The sequence below is a fragment of the Meira miltonrushii genome (genome assembly GCF_003144205.1).
Source record: "Meira miltonrushii strain MCA 3882 unplaced genomic scaffold FA14scaffold_3, whole genome shotgun sequence".
In the NCBI taxonomy this organism is placed as follows: Eukaryota; Fungi; Basidiomycota; class Exobasidiomycetes; order Exobasidiales; family Brachybasidiaceae; genus Meira; species Meira miltonrushii.
Genome location: NW_020289945.1, coordinates 265,748 through 279,198, shown reverse-complemented (window position 1 = coordinate 279,198; position 13,451 = coordinate 265,748). Strand labels below are relative to the sequence as shown.

The 13,451-nt window shown below is 43.4% G+C and overlaps 6 protein-coding genes across 6 annotated transcripts; 3 read left to right on the top strand and 3 right to left on the bottom strand.

The window, feature by feature from the left end:
- The first annotated feature begins 35 nt into the window (after positions 1–35).
- On the top strand, positions 36–1,805 carry FA14DRAFT_147006 (putative COP9 signalosome subunit 5 CSN5). The gene is made up of 2 exons (XM_025497333.1): positions 36–622; positions 692–1,805. Exons 1-2 carry the CDS (start codon positions 453–455, stop codon positions 1,731–1,733), a joined length of 1,212 nt encoding a protein of 403 aa, XP_025353549.1. The 5' UTR covers positions 36–452; the 3' UTR covers positions 1,734–1,805.
- Positions 1,806–2,440: 635 nt separating this feature from the next.
- FA14DRAFT_190412 (uncharacterized protein) lies at positions 2,441–3,784 on the bottom strand. Its single transcript, XM_025501792.1, has one exon. It carries the CDS (start codon positions 3,672–3,674, stop codon positions 2,493–2,495), a length of 1,182 nt encoding a protein of 393 aa, XP_025353548.1. The 5' UTR covers positions 3,675–3,784; the 3' UTR covers positions 2,441–2,492.
- Positions 3,785–3,865: 81 nt separating this feature from the next.
- Positions 3,866–5,703, top strand: FA14DRAFT_161193 (uncharacterized protein). The gene has a single exon (XM_025499000.1). It carries the CDS (start codon positions 4,052–4,054, stop codon positions 5,528–5,530), a length of 1,479 nt encoding a protein of 492 aa, XP_025353547.1. The 5' UTR covers positions 3,866–4,051; the 3' UTR covers positions 5,531–5,703.
- Positions 5,704–5,915: 212 nt separating this feature from the next.
- FA14DRAFT_59694 (uncharacterized protein) lies at positions 5,916–7,465 on the top strand. Its single transcript, XM_025502543.1, has one exon. The coding sequence runs from the start codon at positions 6,047–6,049 to the stop codon at positions 7,400–7,402; it is 1,356 nt and encodes a 451-aa protein (XP_025353546.1). The 5' UTR covers positions 5,916–6,046; the 3' UTR covers positions 7,403–7,465.
- A 1,150-nt stretch (positions 7,466–8,615) lies between these two features.
- Positions 8,616–9,092, bottom strand: FA14DRAFT_125259 (glucocorticoid receptor-like (DNA-binding domain); the record flags this gene model as incomplete). The annotated part of the gene is made up of 2 exons (XM_025496693.1): positions 8,616–8,773; positions 8,861–9,092. Coding segments are annotated over 2 exons (390 nt in total), but the record flags the coding sequence as incomplete, so codon positions are not given.
- A 3,055-nt stretch (positions 9,093–12,147) lies between these two features.
- FA14DRAFT_155939 (uncharacterized protein) lies at positions 12,148–13,166 on the bottom strand (the record flags this gene model as incomplete). Its single annotated transcript, XM_025497795.1, has 4 exons — positions 12,148–12,519; positions 12,780–12,854; positions 13,026–13,042; positions 13,142–13,166. 4 exons carry the CDS (start codon positions 13,164–13,166, stop codon positions 12,148–12,150), a joined length of 489 nt encoding a protein of 162 aa, XP_025353544.1.
- Positions 13,167–13,451: the final 285 nt, after the last annotated feature.

Genomic DNA, 13,451 nt, shown 5'->3' with positions numbered 1-13,451 from the left:
TAACCCGACAGGATTCTATTCATCTTCATCGATGAATTAAACTCCAATCAATGCACTATCAAACTTCTTTCCTTTTATTTGCGCGGGAATTTGATTAAATTTAGCCTCGGCCAAGAAGAAGAATGTAGACAATACGATTCAGCATGTGCTTGATCGTCAATCTTCCACTACTGTTTTCATTTTGAAAGAATGACAATGACAGTGTACAGAGCTTTATCTCTAGTCAAGCCTTCTTATCTTCTTCGAATAGAGTCCAAGCCTCAGGCTTAGCAAGATGGTGATTGCCGTCTCTTCTTGATTTGTCCCTCCCGCGCTCCGTTTGCTTCACGCTTGTACAAGAAGATTATTCCACAAGGTCGCACGGGCCAATCTGGCTTTTGAATCAATGTCAAATTGGTCATCCTTAACCTTTGTTCCTACCACGATCATTTATACTGGACAAAAGCATAACAATGAGTGCACAAGCATCTAGTAGCAAGATGGTCAATGATGCCACGATCGCACGAAAGACGTTTGAATTGAATAATGAAATGATCGAATTGGATCCACGTACAGATTCTGTTTTCAATTATGATGAACAACAACAAGCAAAAATACGAAATGATGCTCCTTGGAAAGCTGAGTGAGTGCTGTTTGGTCCTACTTTGATGATGTAAATATTCTGACATATCATTTAACCCCATCTCCACAGCCCCAATTTCTTCCAACGTGTTCGAATCTCATCTGCAGCATTGATCAAGATGATGATTCATACGCGTGCAGGAGGTATATACGAAGTGATGGGAACGATGACCGGAAAGGTTGACGTTGAGTCTCGTACGATCTACATCATGGACGCATTCGCACTTCCAGTACAAGGCACAGAAACACGAGTAAATGCAGGTGATGAAGCGTACGAATTTATGGTAGAATGGCAAGAAAGTAGTAAGAAAGTTGGTCGATTGGAAAATGCGATCGGTTGGTATCATTCACATCCGGGTTATGGATGTTGGTTAAGTGGAATTGATGTGAATACACAAATGACAAATCAACAATTCCAAGATCCATTTGTGGCCGTTGTGATCGATCCTAATCGTACAATCTCCGCTGGAAGGGTGGACATTGGCGCTTTTAGAACGTACCCTGAAGGCTATACGCCACCGAACGCTGCCGCTTCCGAATATCAGTCCATCCCACTGAATAAGATTGAAGATTTTGGAGTGCATGCAGATCGATATTATCCACTCAAAGTGGAGCATTTCAAATCTTCGTTGGATAATCAATTGTTGGATCTTTTGTGGAACAAATACTGGGTATCTACGTTGGCACAATCTCCCGTGATTGTGAATCGTGATTACGCTGTTGGACAATTAGAAGATTTAGCGGAAAAGTTGTTGCGAACAAAAGCACAAGTGGCAAGAAAAGGCGGCATGAATATCAACTCTTTAGGGTACAATGCAGGCGGAAGTGGTGGCAATGCTGAAAAGAATAATGCCAACGGAACAGGCACAGGAACAGGATCGACAGGAGAAGAAGAAAGTGCAAACAATGAATCCAGCAAACGTGATCGAATTGCAAAGATTGTTTCAGAAATGAAGAAAGCTGAAGAGAATACAGCTTTGGCCAAAGCTGCCAACGACGGTAAAAAGATTTCTTTGGAGGCGCATAATGGATTGATCATTCAAGTTTTGAAAGATTCTCTATTTAATCGATCTTCAACCGGTGCAATCATTCCTCCCCCTTCTCAGTCTTAATCATAAGTTGCTCTTCGCATTCATCTTTCAATTTTGTATACTATCAATCTTAATACATTCATTCACTTCCATTCAATGAAAATATGTGTGTCTTTGTGGAAGATGACGCGTGATTACTAAGCGCGTGCAGTGAGCCACTGCGATCAATCTGTGATCATCGCGATAATGTATCATGTTGGAAGTAAAATTACTGCGGGGCTCGATCGACAGAAGCTCTATCTCTCTACAATCAGTTTAACTGTTCAGCAAAATGGAATGAAAGTACTTCAGTAAAAGGAAGGAAGGCATAGTAAGATATCGAATAAGAAAATGATTTTGCAATATAATTGTATAAACAACTTTTTTTATTTGTTTACCTTCAAGGTTGACATTCAATGGTGGGAACAAGTAATAAATCTTTCCAGTTAACGACTGCTCGTCAATGTACCACACTTCCTTTCAGCGACATAGAGGATTTATGTATTTCAACGTTTGGACTGTAAAGTTTAAAAATATCAGATGTGCCCCCTTCCCGTGACCACATTTTTTCAGGACGTCGCACTATCTTATTCAGATTTCAATTTCAAATCAATAAAATATGACAAAGCTTCGTTATAATGTTCAATAGTCACCATAGCTTTACACCTATGTCCTAGCTTACTCTATATACTACATTCACTTAATATGATCAAATATGCTATCTAGCTTTATGTCACCCTCTCAAATTTCACGATTCAGATCTCTGATATGCAAATTGTCTATTGTATTGTTCCATGATATCTATGATTCCACATCAGCAAGTGCCGCATCATCATCTTCAGCATCATCACGTATGTGATAAGGTGGTATGGATGCTTTACGTATTTCCGCTGCTGTTACATCTCTTTCATCACCCGGCAGAACGGTAAACTCTCCTTCCATCTCATCATCCTCTTCTCCAATATCACTGACTGCCCAATCAGAATTACCATCCAAATTACTTGCTACATCACTCGTAATCTCACTAGCCAATTCACTGCCAACGTCTGTTCCAATATCAGTTGTAGGTGGAGTTTCCAAATCGCCAATGTGCCTTGTCAATGGATTGGATGCATGTGTTAACCTCTGTTGTTGTTGACGTTGAGCAGCACGACTCTTTAAGATCCAAGTTTGTCTAGAAGCTGATTCGGACGGTAAACCAGGTGCGTCTTTACTAAAACTTTGACAGCCATATACTCGAGCTAGACAATGAATCGTTAAGCGCTTGAAAGGATCGGAAGTGGACCATACCAAATTGTGAGGGGTACGTTGAATTTCCATCAATCGGTTATCCGAAGTGACTTCCTTTATATCATCTGTATAAGTAGCTGGCAAATCGATTAAAACAACGGCATCCTTACGATCTGGTCTCAAGAACACATCTTGCCCTAGCCAAGCTACTATTTCTGCTTCTGCCATCTTTGTGAATTGCTGTATCGGGTTCATATTCGATTGAACTTGTCCCGGTCGAATTCCAACACGATTACACAAGAACCAATGAGCATCAGAATAAGTCATTGTCATACCACCCATCAAATCGGATTTTTGATCATTTTCTCTTCCTTTCCCGTCCAGGCTCTGTCTTTGAGAATCGCCATAAGTTGCTTTTTGAAAGGTACTCTGCAATTCACTTGGCAGTGGGAAGCTTGGCGTTCGGTCATTGTGACCTAATGAGAAATCCTTGATTGATGGCCGTACAACGTGTGGATTAGACGACAAACGAGCATTCTCCTTCCTTTGCAACTTTCTTCTTCCGATGCCGCGAGATGAGCTATTTAATCTTTCTTCGATTCTAACCGCTGTCTTTGTTGAAGTGGAACCACTTGCTTCATCAGTGCTCGAGCCTGCCACTTCTTGTGCTGCGAATGGCTTGGGTCCAGCTCCCAATACTGCAGTTTCGCCACGTTGTTGAACGACAGTGAGTCCTCCTCTATAGTAGTTCATTATGCTCTTAAATGTTGTTTAATGATGGTTAGAAGATAGTCTCTGGTTATCGGGTATGTGTCAATCAGGTTTCCGATCCCTATTAGTTAATGCATGCATTGACTCCTTCTACGCCTTTCAGTCAGTCATGCTGCCGCGGACTTAAAAAGAGGGGAGTTGATTAGCTGCTAGCTTACTAAGGCACCCGTCAGATCTTATTCGCTTTTTAGATAAAAATTATCAGTGAACCGAAAAAAAGCGATAGCGCGAGTCACTTTTTTATCGAGTCAAAAGCGCACGCACGCAAACACTGCAGAAGAAAGTTTAGGTTGGGGTTTAAGAAGAAAGTTGCCTATCACTCTCTCTTCTTCCATCATCGTATCTTCCTACATTTCAAGATGGCAATGAACGGTAATTCATCACACGCACAGGCGTTCCATCGTACTTCGATGGGTATCTCGCCACCTCAACAAGGCAGCTTTGCAAGCATGATGGCACATCAAAGACAAGACAGTCAAAATATTCCTACTTCTGTCTCTCCAACTTCACCTTCTCAATTGCCAAGAGCAAGAGCGGTTTCTATTCCTGGTGCACCTAAATCAAGCGTACCTCGTTTGCTAACACCTTTTGATTTGGGTGAAATTAGAATCTTACTTCTTGAAAATGTTTCACAAGGTGCAGTTGATGGTTTACGTCAACAAGGCTACCAAGTCGATTTCCATAAAGGCTCTTGGAGTGAAGATGAATTATGCGAAAAGATCGGCCAATACAATGCTATTGGTATTCGTTCAAAGACAAAATTGACCGCGAAGGTGTTCAGACGTGCTCACAAGCTTTTAGTCGTAGGATGTTTCTGCATCGGTACGAATCAAGTTGACCTAGACGCAGCTGCAAAGGCAGGTGTTGCCGTCTTCAATTCTCCTTTTGCCAACTCTCGTAGTGTAGCAGAATTGGTGATTGGTGAGATGATTTGTCTCTCACGTCAATTGCTCGATCGTGGTTTGGAAATGCGAAACGGTGAATGGAACAAAGTTTCAAAAGGATGCTTTGAAGTTCGTGGTAAGACCTTGGGTATTGTGGGATACGGTCATATTGGTAGTCAATTGTCCGTACTTGCAGAATCTATGGGTATGCGAGTAATCTACCACGATGTTCTCCCATTGATGCCCTTGGGTATGGCCTCTCAAACTGACAGCTTGGAACAATTGTTGAACCAAGCCGATTTCGTTTCCCTCCACGTTCCCGAACTTCCTGAAACACGCAACATGATGGGAACGAAGCAATTTCAACAAATGAAGAAAGGCGCTTACTTGTTAAACAATGCTCGTGGTACAGTGATCGACATTCCAGCTTTGATCACAGCTCTGGAGAGTGGACACGTTGGTGGTGCAGCAGTGGATGTGTACCCAAGAGAACCAGCCGGAAACGGAAAAGATCTCTTTGTTAGTTCGATGAACGGTTGGGAAGACCAATTGCGTAAATGTCCAAACGTCATCCTTACACCTCATATTGGTGGTAGCACGGAAGAAGCTCAACGTATGATTGGTCTTGAGGTATCTAATGCACTCATTCGTTACATCAATTATGGCTCTTCTCTCGGCGCTGTAAACTTCCCAGAAGTTGACCTACGTGTGATCACAGAAGCAGATAGCCGTGTGATCCGTATTTGCTATGTGCATCAAAATCAACCTGGTTCCCTACGTGCGATTAACGAGATCTTAGCACCTTACAACGTTGATAAACAACATACCGATTCACACAAGGATATTGCTTACTTGATGGCCGATATCTCTGGTGTGGATGACAACGATATTCGTAATATTTATGAACGTATTTCCAAGACGGAAAACAATATCTTGACAAGATTATTGTCTTGATTTGTTTTGGTGCGCATCTTGCAACCTTTCAACATAGATTTCCCTTTTCTTTTTTCTCAATTTGACCTTCTCTTTTCGGTCTCATGTATCAACACATATTTTAAACTATTGTGCGGCTATTTCAACAGTACATACACATAAATTGCAATACTATCAACATTCTCTTGCTCATTTCTAGATCGCTTATGGCGTATGACTGTAGCATGTATGCGAAAGGAAGTTTAAAGTACATGCCAGCGTAAAATGTTAGAGTCGTATTGCGCCCGATTGAAGTATAAGAATATGCCGCCACTGCGTTGCCAGGGGCCAAGGGAAGAACTAGGCTTTGGGCCTGATATCTGATGGTTTTTGTTTTGTGAGTGCTAGCGTGCATTTAAAAATGAAATTCCAAGCAATGTTTAAAAATACACTGCATGCATACCCATACACCCTTCCGCACCTTTAATTGGAGCAGCATTGATAAAGCATTCTCATCTTCTTACACCCATCATCTCTCTCTTTCTTTCTTACAACATCATGCTGGGCTTCGATATCAAGGCTCGTAGTGTTGACTGGTCATACTATGGTGGCGCAGAAGAACTTCCACCTTCGATGCGTAGAAGGACGGCAACGAAAATCATACAAGAATCTCAAAATGCGGCAGGTCCGTCAAGAGGATCATCTAGAATCTCCTCTTCTTCTTCTTCCGCTTCTACTTCATCATCCCAACAGAATCACAACGAATCTGATTCACCCATCACAAGCGACGATGAAGATGAACAAACGAAGAAAGCGCAAGACGTTCAAAAGCTAGACGAAAACGCACCCGGTCATGCTTGGGCACCGAAATATAGTTCCGAGCCACAAGATGCAAATGACTTTTTGTGGCTCTTGACAGAGGAGCCACATAGATCTCGTCGAATGGCAATTCTAAAAGCACATCCTGAAGTTCGAACACTGATGGGACATGAGCCTTTAACAAAATATATCTCAGCAGCTGTTGTGGTTCTTCAATTAGGCTTGGCAATGTTCTTTGCCCATAACAACGTTCATCCTCTTCATTGGTCTTTCGTCTTGACAGCTTATGTGATCGGTGGAACAGCAAATCAGAACATCTTCCTTGCCATTCACGAAATCACGCACAATCTCGCATTCCGGGGTATCCTCGCCAACAAGCTATGGGCAATCGTAGTGAACGCACCAATCGGTATTCCTTACGCGATGATGTTCAAACGCTATCATATCGAACATCATAAACATCTTGGAGAAGAAGGTATCGATACCGATCTTCCTACTCGATTGGAATTAGCATGCTTGAAAAATGTTTTGGGAAAAGCATTCTTTGCAACTTTTCAAATCTTCTTTTATGCTTTAAGACCTGGATTTGTACGAACGCAAAAGCTGACACGGTATCATATCATGAACTTCATTTTTCAATTGGCCATCGTTGACTTTATTTTGATCAAGTATTTCGGATGGACAGCATTTTTTTATCTAATCGAAAGCAGCTTTTTTGCTGGAAGTTTGCATCCTTGTGCAGCCCACTTTATCGCTGAGCACTATATGTTTGGAGGTATTCAACAAGAGACATGGAGCTATTACGGTCCTTTGAACATTTTGGCTTATAATGTCGGCTATCATAACGAACATCACGATTTCCCAAGCGTTCCCTGGACACGCTTGCCAGCTTTGCGCAAAATGGCACCTGAATATTATGATGTGCTCCCACATCATACTTCATGGCCTTTGGTCACATTGCAATTCATCTTGGGAGAGGACAGTGGACTTTTCGCACGTGTCAAACGACTCAACAAAGAACAACAGAATGCAAAGTCTGCTTCTCATACAGTCACACCAACAATCGTTGACGGAGAGGGTAATGCACTAGAATGATGATGATGTAAACTCTTCCACGATGAATATAAAGTTTTTGTTCCCTCTTTTATCTGCAAAAGGTTGATTTCTATAGTACAAGGTATCTCAGAGTGTGAGTGTGAATAAGAAAACGAAAGAGGTCTATTCATCTGACTGAAGGCGAAGCGGGAAAGCTCCACCAATCGTTTGCAGGTGTACCCGCATTACTTCCAGCCGTGGAGGACATAGCAGATGGACCTACAAGATTTGTTGATGGACTTGCGATCGCTTCCAATGCAGATGCAGCTGGTGTGGTAAATGAGCCGTGTGCATCGCCAATGTTGCTTTGATGACTTGTGGAAGCCGGCGAACGAGCTGCTGCTCCTTGTGATTGTTGTAGTGAATTAATCTTTCTACGTTTCAGAGGATAAGAAGGTCCGACAATCGTTTGCGATGTGGACCCACTGGCATTGTTCAACATCACTGCTGCCGGATCGAATTGTGCATGGGTAGATGCCGGCTGAATATCCGTGTTTGTAGTCCCTTGCAGAACGCCATGGGCTTTAATTGAAGAAGAAGCTTGTTCATCCATTTGCTCCGATGCGAAATCCGCAATCCAATCTCCATGATTGAGTAACGCATCCATTGCTGCAGTTACGGCGGCTTGATCTGCTTGTGCATCCGAAGCTCCAGCTGCCAACAAAGCAGATTGCAAATCAACCGTTGATGGTTGTGGTAAATTTTGACAACAATTTTCTCCCCAAGCGCCCATCGGACAAACTTGATTTTCCCATAAAGCAGAAGGAATATGAATTCCATCATTCACTTGCTGTGCTTGTTGGAAGGTCATTTGATTGGAATGTGCATGGTGATTGTGGTGATGTTGCTGATGTTGGTGTCCCGAGTGACTTGGAGCAGCCGCCATTGCAGAGGCTGCGGCATGGTGTTGCATTTGGAAAGGATGCATCTGTTGTTGTAAGGGAATCTGTGAAGCAGAAGCCATAGCAACAGCAGCAGCTGCGGCGGCAGCTGCATTATCATGGAAGAAAGGATTACCTATTGAGCCAGCATTCGGCGTACTGGGTGTAGCTGGAACGGAACCCTGTTGATGATGAATTGGGGTTTGGACCATCATCATCTGATCATTGTCCATGTTGGTAAACATTCTTGACATTGGCGTTCCTTCAGGACCAATCGCAGTCGGTGTATTTGCACCACCAGTCAGCGAACCCACCCTTCTACGATCATCGTACCGTGATCTTCTTTTAATTGCATCCATTCGCATCGTTACCGGCCGATGTGAATTGTGTAGTTTGTAGTACAATCCGCATGCATTGCAGATGATTCTGCCTTCACGATCTTTACGCCATAGCGGAGTTGTGGATGTTCCGCAATTGGCACATGCCGCACCTGCATGAATACCCATCCATTCATCGTGTTTATTGGAAGAGTCCGAAGTGGGTGAGATCGATCCTGCTCCAGCAATAGTGCTGCTACCTTGATGATCAGGTGACGAATTGGGATTTGTAAGATTCTTTCGTTCGTTTCTCCTTTGTTTGAGGGATTTCGGTCTTGGTGCTTTGTGAAGTTTCTCATACAATCCACATGCATTGCATTGAAGTTCAAAATTCGCATCTCTTCTCCATAAAGGTGTCTTTGTTGCACCACAATTTACACATTGCGGTTTGGCTCTCTTTACGTCTGAGTCATTGTCTTGGCCAAGCTGCATTTCATCATGTTGCACGTTGATACCTAAATTGGAAGGCATTCTGCGCGTCTGATCGTCATAACCACTTGACGTTCCTGCTTTTCGTAATTCTTTGCCTTCTGACATGGTAGACGATCGACGTGCGTGCTTTGCATCATTCGGAAACCCTGAGAATGTCATGGGCGAAGTGGGCAGTGACATGTTGGTTTGAATGCGGGCCGAGGCTGAAGTGTCCTTTCCAAGATCTTCACTCATTTCTTCGTCTTCATGCTCTTTTTCCCCGTCTGCCCTGCCTTCACTGCCTGCCTCGTCTTCTAGACCATCCTCATCTTGCTCTACTTTTGCCAGATCACCCTTTTTCAGATCAGCTAGCATGGCCAATAGTGGTCCACTAAGCTCTACACCCTGCTCTTTCAACTCCCTTTCCGCGTCTTCAATCTCTTGCAGTGTCCATGTCGATTTAGCCTCTTGATCTTGTTTGCCGTCAGATTTTCCTTCTGGATGATCTGCCAGAGGAGGTGAGATGCTATTCGATTTTGCTTTTTGTTGACGAGCAACTTGTTCGCGTGTCAAACGCCAACAAACAGGTGGTGAAGAAGTACGTCTGGCGGCCGTTGAATGAGAAACGGTAGTATTGGCATTCGAGCTGACCAAACTCTTCTTTCGATTTCCCGATCGATTTGCAGGACCGAAAGAGATGGAAGAGGAAGAAGAAGAAGTACCTGAAGAGGTCGAAGAGGCAGGTGAAAGGGATGCACGATGAAGTTCTTCCATCGTATGATCACGATTACGCTTTCGGTTTGTTTCACCAATGATTTCACGAATCTTTTTCTTTGTCGATTTAGTTCGTTGGTTGGTATTGTTGATTGAAGATGAAGCATGTGACCCGAAGGCAGACGATTCTTGTTTATCATCCATTTCGGTCTTGATAGCATTCTTACCCCGTTTGGAAGCGGCTAACTCTCTCTTCCTTGTTCGCATGATCGCTTTATGCCGTAGTGCATCATTCATATCCGTCCACCGAAAGTCGGGTGCTTTCAATTCTTTCATCGATTTCTTACGGTCTCCTTCTAGTCTTGAAGCGACTGAAGCACTGATAGAATTGAAAGCCTTTTCGTCATCTTCACCTCGTTTTGCCAAAGAGGATGACGGGGCGACCGTTGGTGTAGAAGACCCTTCGCCATTATGCGAAACCATCACATCTCGCAAATGCCATAAACGCCAAGATAGATTCTCAATCCTTTGACCTTGATCGAGATGAGCTGCTACTTTACTGCATACTTTCCATGTTAATTGAAGTGATGAATCATCGGTCAAATTTGCCAAAGCGCCAAATGGTCTACCTCCTTTTGCTTTGAGTAAGATTGGTGGTTGTGATGTTGAAGCCTCAGCTGTAGATTGAGGTGCCATCTTTTGTCCTTGGCCAAAGGAATTAGCCTTGATATCGTCAAATAAGATGAGCAAATAAATTTATCGTATGATACCGAAACTACTCTGCTGCAACATTGGCGAATTGAATGGATGCTGTACCGATTAATAGGGAAATGAAATGACCTAAGCCCCTTTTGCATGTATCCTCTTCCAAGCAACGCACACGACTGTCGTTTACGCTCGTTCCTTACGGATGTCCTAGGTAGGTATATGCGTACTTCTGTGTCGATAATATTGTGACCACTCCTTCTTTTTCTTCTTCTAATTGCTCTGGTCCTAACTGCGGATGATCGTCAATGTCCGGAGAATGACAAGAAGCTAAAATTTTTTGCTGATCGGGATTGAAGTTGTTGAATAACTTTTAGCCGAAGTTGCCCGTTTGTATTACGCACGAAGGATGAGTAATTTGATTATGTACCTGACATGCAAAGTCGTACGAATGTCTACTATACCTTCTCTCTTTCTTTGCAAGAGAAACGGTACCGTAAAGTAAGTTGTGTGGTAAAAGTGGGGTGAATGAATGCCTGAGTCACATAAACAGAGCAAAAGAGAGGCTTCTTCCGATTCTCACGAGCAAATTGTCTTTTCGATCAAAAAGGTTAATGTGAAATGAACTTTTGTTCTTGAAGAAAGAGAAGAAGCACTTTTGCTGTGATCATGACACACACACACCACTTTGCTCTCTCCGTTGAATGATGCAATCTTTCTAGAGTGTGTGGATGTACATACATTTCATTGTCCTTTCTGCCTCGCTTCCACTTTCCGGATTAAAAGAGAAACAAAGTCCAAAATTGGCTTCAGATAAGAGACAAAATCAAATCAGATAAACAATAAAGCTTTTAGCCTGCTTTTTCCTCTTACACGATAGACTGCTCAAGTGAACCTTTTTATAGGCGGCCAACGGACACCGCACCGCGAAAGCCTTAGCCTAGCCTAGCATAGCATAGCACAAGCGCCTCTCTTGCTTCAATTTATGCGGTTGAATATTATGAACTACCCACGCGTTACGATCTCGGCTTAGGCGAAAATCACGACATTTCTTTCTCTTACGCGCAACGCAGGGCTGCCGAATATTAAAGTGGTTCTCACCATTGAGAATGGCGCCGCAATGCGCAGAAGCATCTGCACAAAGCGCAGCGCCAAGGATTATTGAGTGTTATGAATGTGAGAGAGGCATAAAGCACGTGATGTCAATCCCTTTATCTTCCTTCCTTCTGATGATGGTAAGCTCATGCTTATCAGAATGACCTTTTATTAGACACAATGAACACGACTCATTCTCCATTTGTGGACGCAACAATCCAGATCGCTGCCCCGTGACAATGATTGCACTCGATTCACTCTTCTCCCCGACGTTTTCAATAAATGAATATTTCTGCAATTCATTGCCGCGTGATCAAATGTCACAAATGGTACAAAGTATGTGTGTGTGTAAATGTGTTTATATGTAAGTGAATAAAAGGCGAAGAATGATCTCCTTCAAACCTAAATGTGTAATCGTGAAAAGTGATCAATCATTGGAAATCACATCAATGAAATAAGCGGTAACCATCTTGACGGAATCCATGAAAGTACTTGTGTGCGAGTAGAGTGAAAGAAAGTTGTAATCGGACCCGAACCTTTGAATGTGCTGTTGAACAACAAATCAAAGACGACGACCACGACGACCACCCTTGCGGCGAGTAGAGTCTGATGGGACACCGGTAACATCTTCCAAACGACCAATTCGCAATCCAGCACGGGCGAGGGCACGCAAAGCGGATTGTGCACCTGGACCGGGTGTCTTGGAACCGACACCACCAGTTGCACGAAGACGAACGTGAAGAGCAGTAATACCAACTTCCTTGCAACGAGCGGCGACAGATTGAGCGGCCATCATTGCGGCGTATGGAGAAGATTCATCACGATCAGCTTTGACCATCATACCACCGGTAACACGGCTAACGGTTTCTTTTCCTGTGATATCGGTAACGTGAACGAATGTGTCATTGAATGAAGCGAAGATGTGAGCAACGCCCTGTAGAGAAAAAAGAGAAGTGTGAAGATTCGATGTCAATTGCGGTTCAAAGAAGGGGATATTAGAAGGTCCAGTATGTGTAAAGTGGTGTCGACAAGTATCTGCCATCTTAAGCGACAAGCTTCTCGGCTGCTGACCCATCTCTTTCGTCTGCTTCTCTTCCGTACATGTCTCCATCTCTTTCTAAATTCCTCCCTTCTGGTCCCTCTTCTTATCACAGTCTTTACACATTTTCACCATCTTCCTCCGATGATACTCACGAAAACCAATTGACCTTCGCCCACCTCGGGACCGAGGGATGTGCTCTCTTGAACAGCGCGAACCTTGGGAGCCATCTGTGTTGGTGTAAAGTAGGTGTTGGTCGAAAAGTCGAAAAAGGCGAAGAGTTGAAAGTTGAAGTTGGAATCAAGAAGGAATAAATGAAAAAAGCGTTTCAAAATCGTCAGTAACTTGCTTTGAATCTATCTTTCGTTCGTTATTGGATGTCTTCGTAAGATGACACGTACCTTGTATAGACCTTGAACTGTAGAGAGGAAAGAAGGATGGCCATCCAATTCGTCGACTTAACAAACTGCGAATCCTATTTGAGAATCTAAGCACGTTGCAGGCTTAACCTACATACCCGTGCAGTAAGCCGCCCAGCGCATAAGGGAAAGTCGACGCGACACGGGCTCTGTATGACAGGGCGTTCAGCAGCCGTAATGCCCCAAGCTGCGGGTAAATTCAATCACGTGTAAGTGGAAACTGCGCGAATGTTTGCACACCGACAGAGTAGCGTGTTCACGTGCAAGCATAATTTCCAACCGTAGCAAATTTGCAGAGCGACCTAGGGCCTGAGGGAATGAATACGCTTAGAATTGCGCGAGTAGAGAGGGTTAAGGCTCGTTTACCGTATTCAAGGCACAGCGCTTGTATTGTCAATTCAAATCTCG

Coding starts and splice junctions, on each gene's coding strand:
- FA14DRAFT_59694 (XM_025502543.1), top strand. CDS start 6,047: ATGCTGGGCTTCGATATCAAGGCTCGTAGTGTTGACTGGTCATACTAT.
- FA14DRAFT_190412 (XM_025501792.1), bottom strand. CDS start 3,674: ATGAACTACTATAGAGGAGGACTCACTGTCGTTCAACAACGTGGCGAA.
- FA14DRAFT_161193 (XM_025499000.1), top strand. CDS start 4,052: ATGGCAATGAACGGTAATTCATCACACGCACAGGCGTTCCATCGTACT.
- FA14DRAFT_147006 (XM_025497333.1), top strand. CDS start 453: ATGAGTGCACAAGCATCTAGTAGCAAGATGGTCAATGATGCCACGATC. Junction 623..691: donor GATGCTCCTTGGAAAGCTGA/GTGAGTGCTGTT, acceptor CCATCTCCACAG/CCCCAATTTCTTCCAACGTG.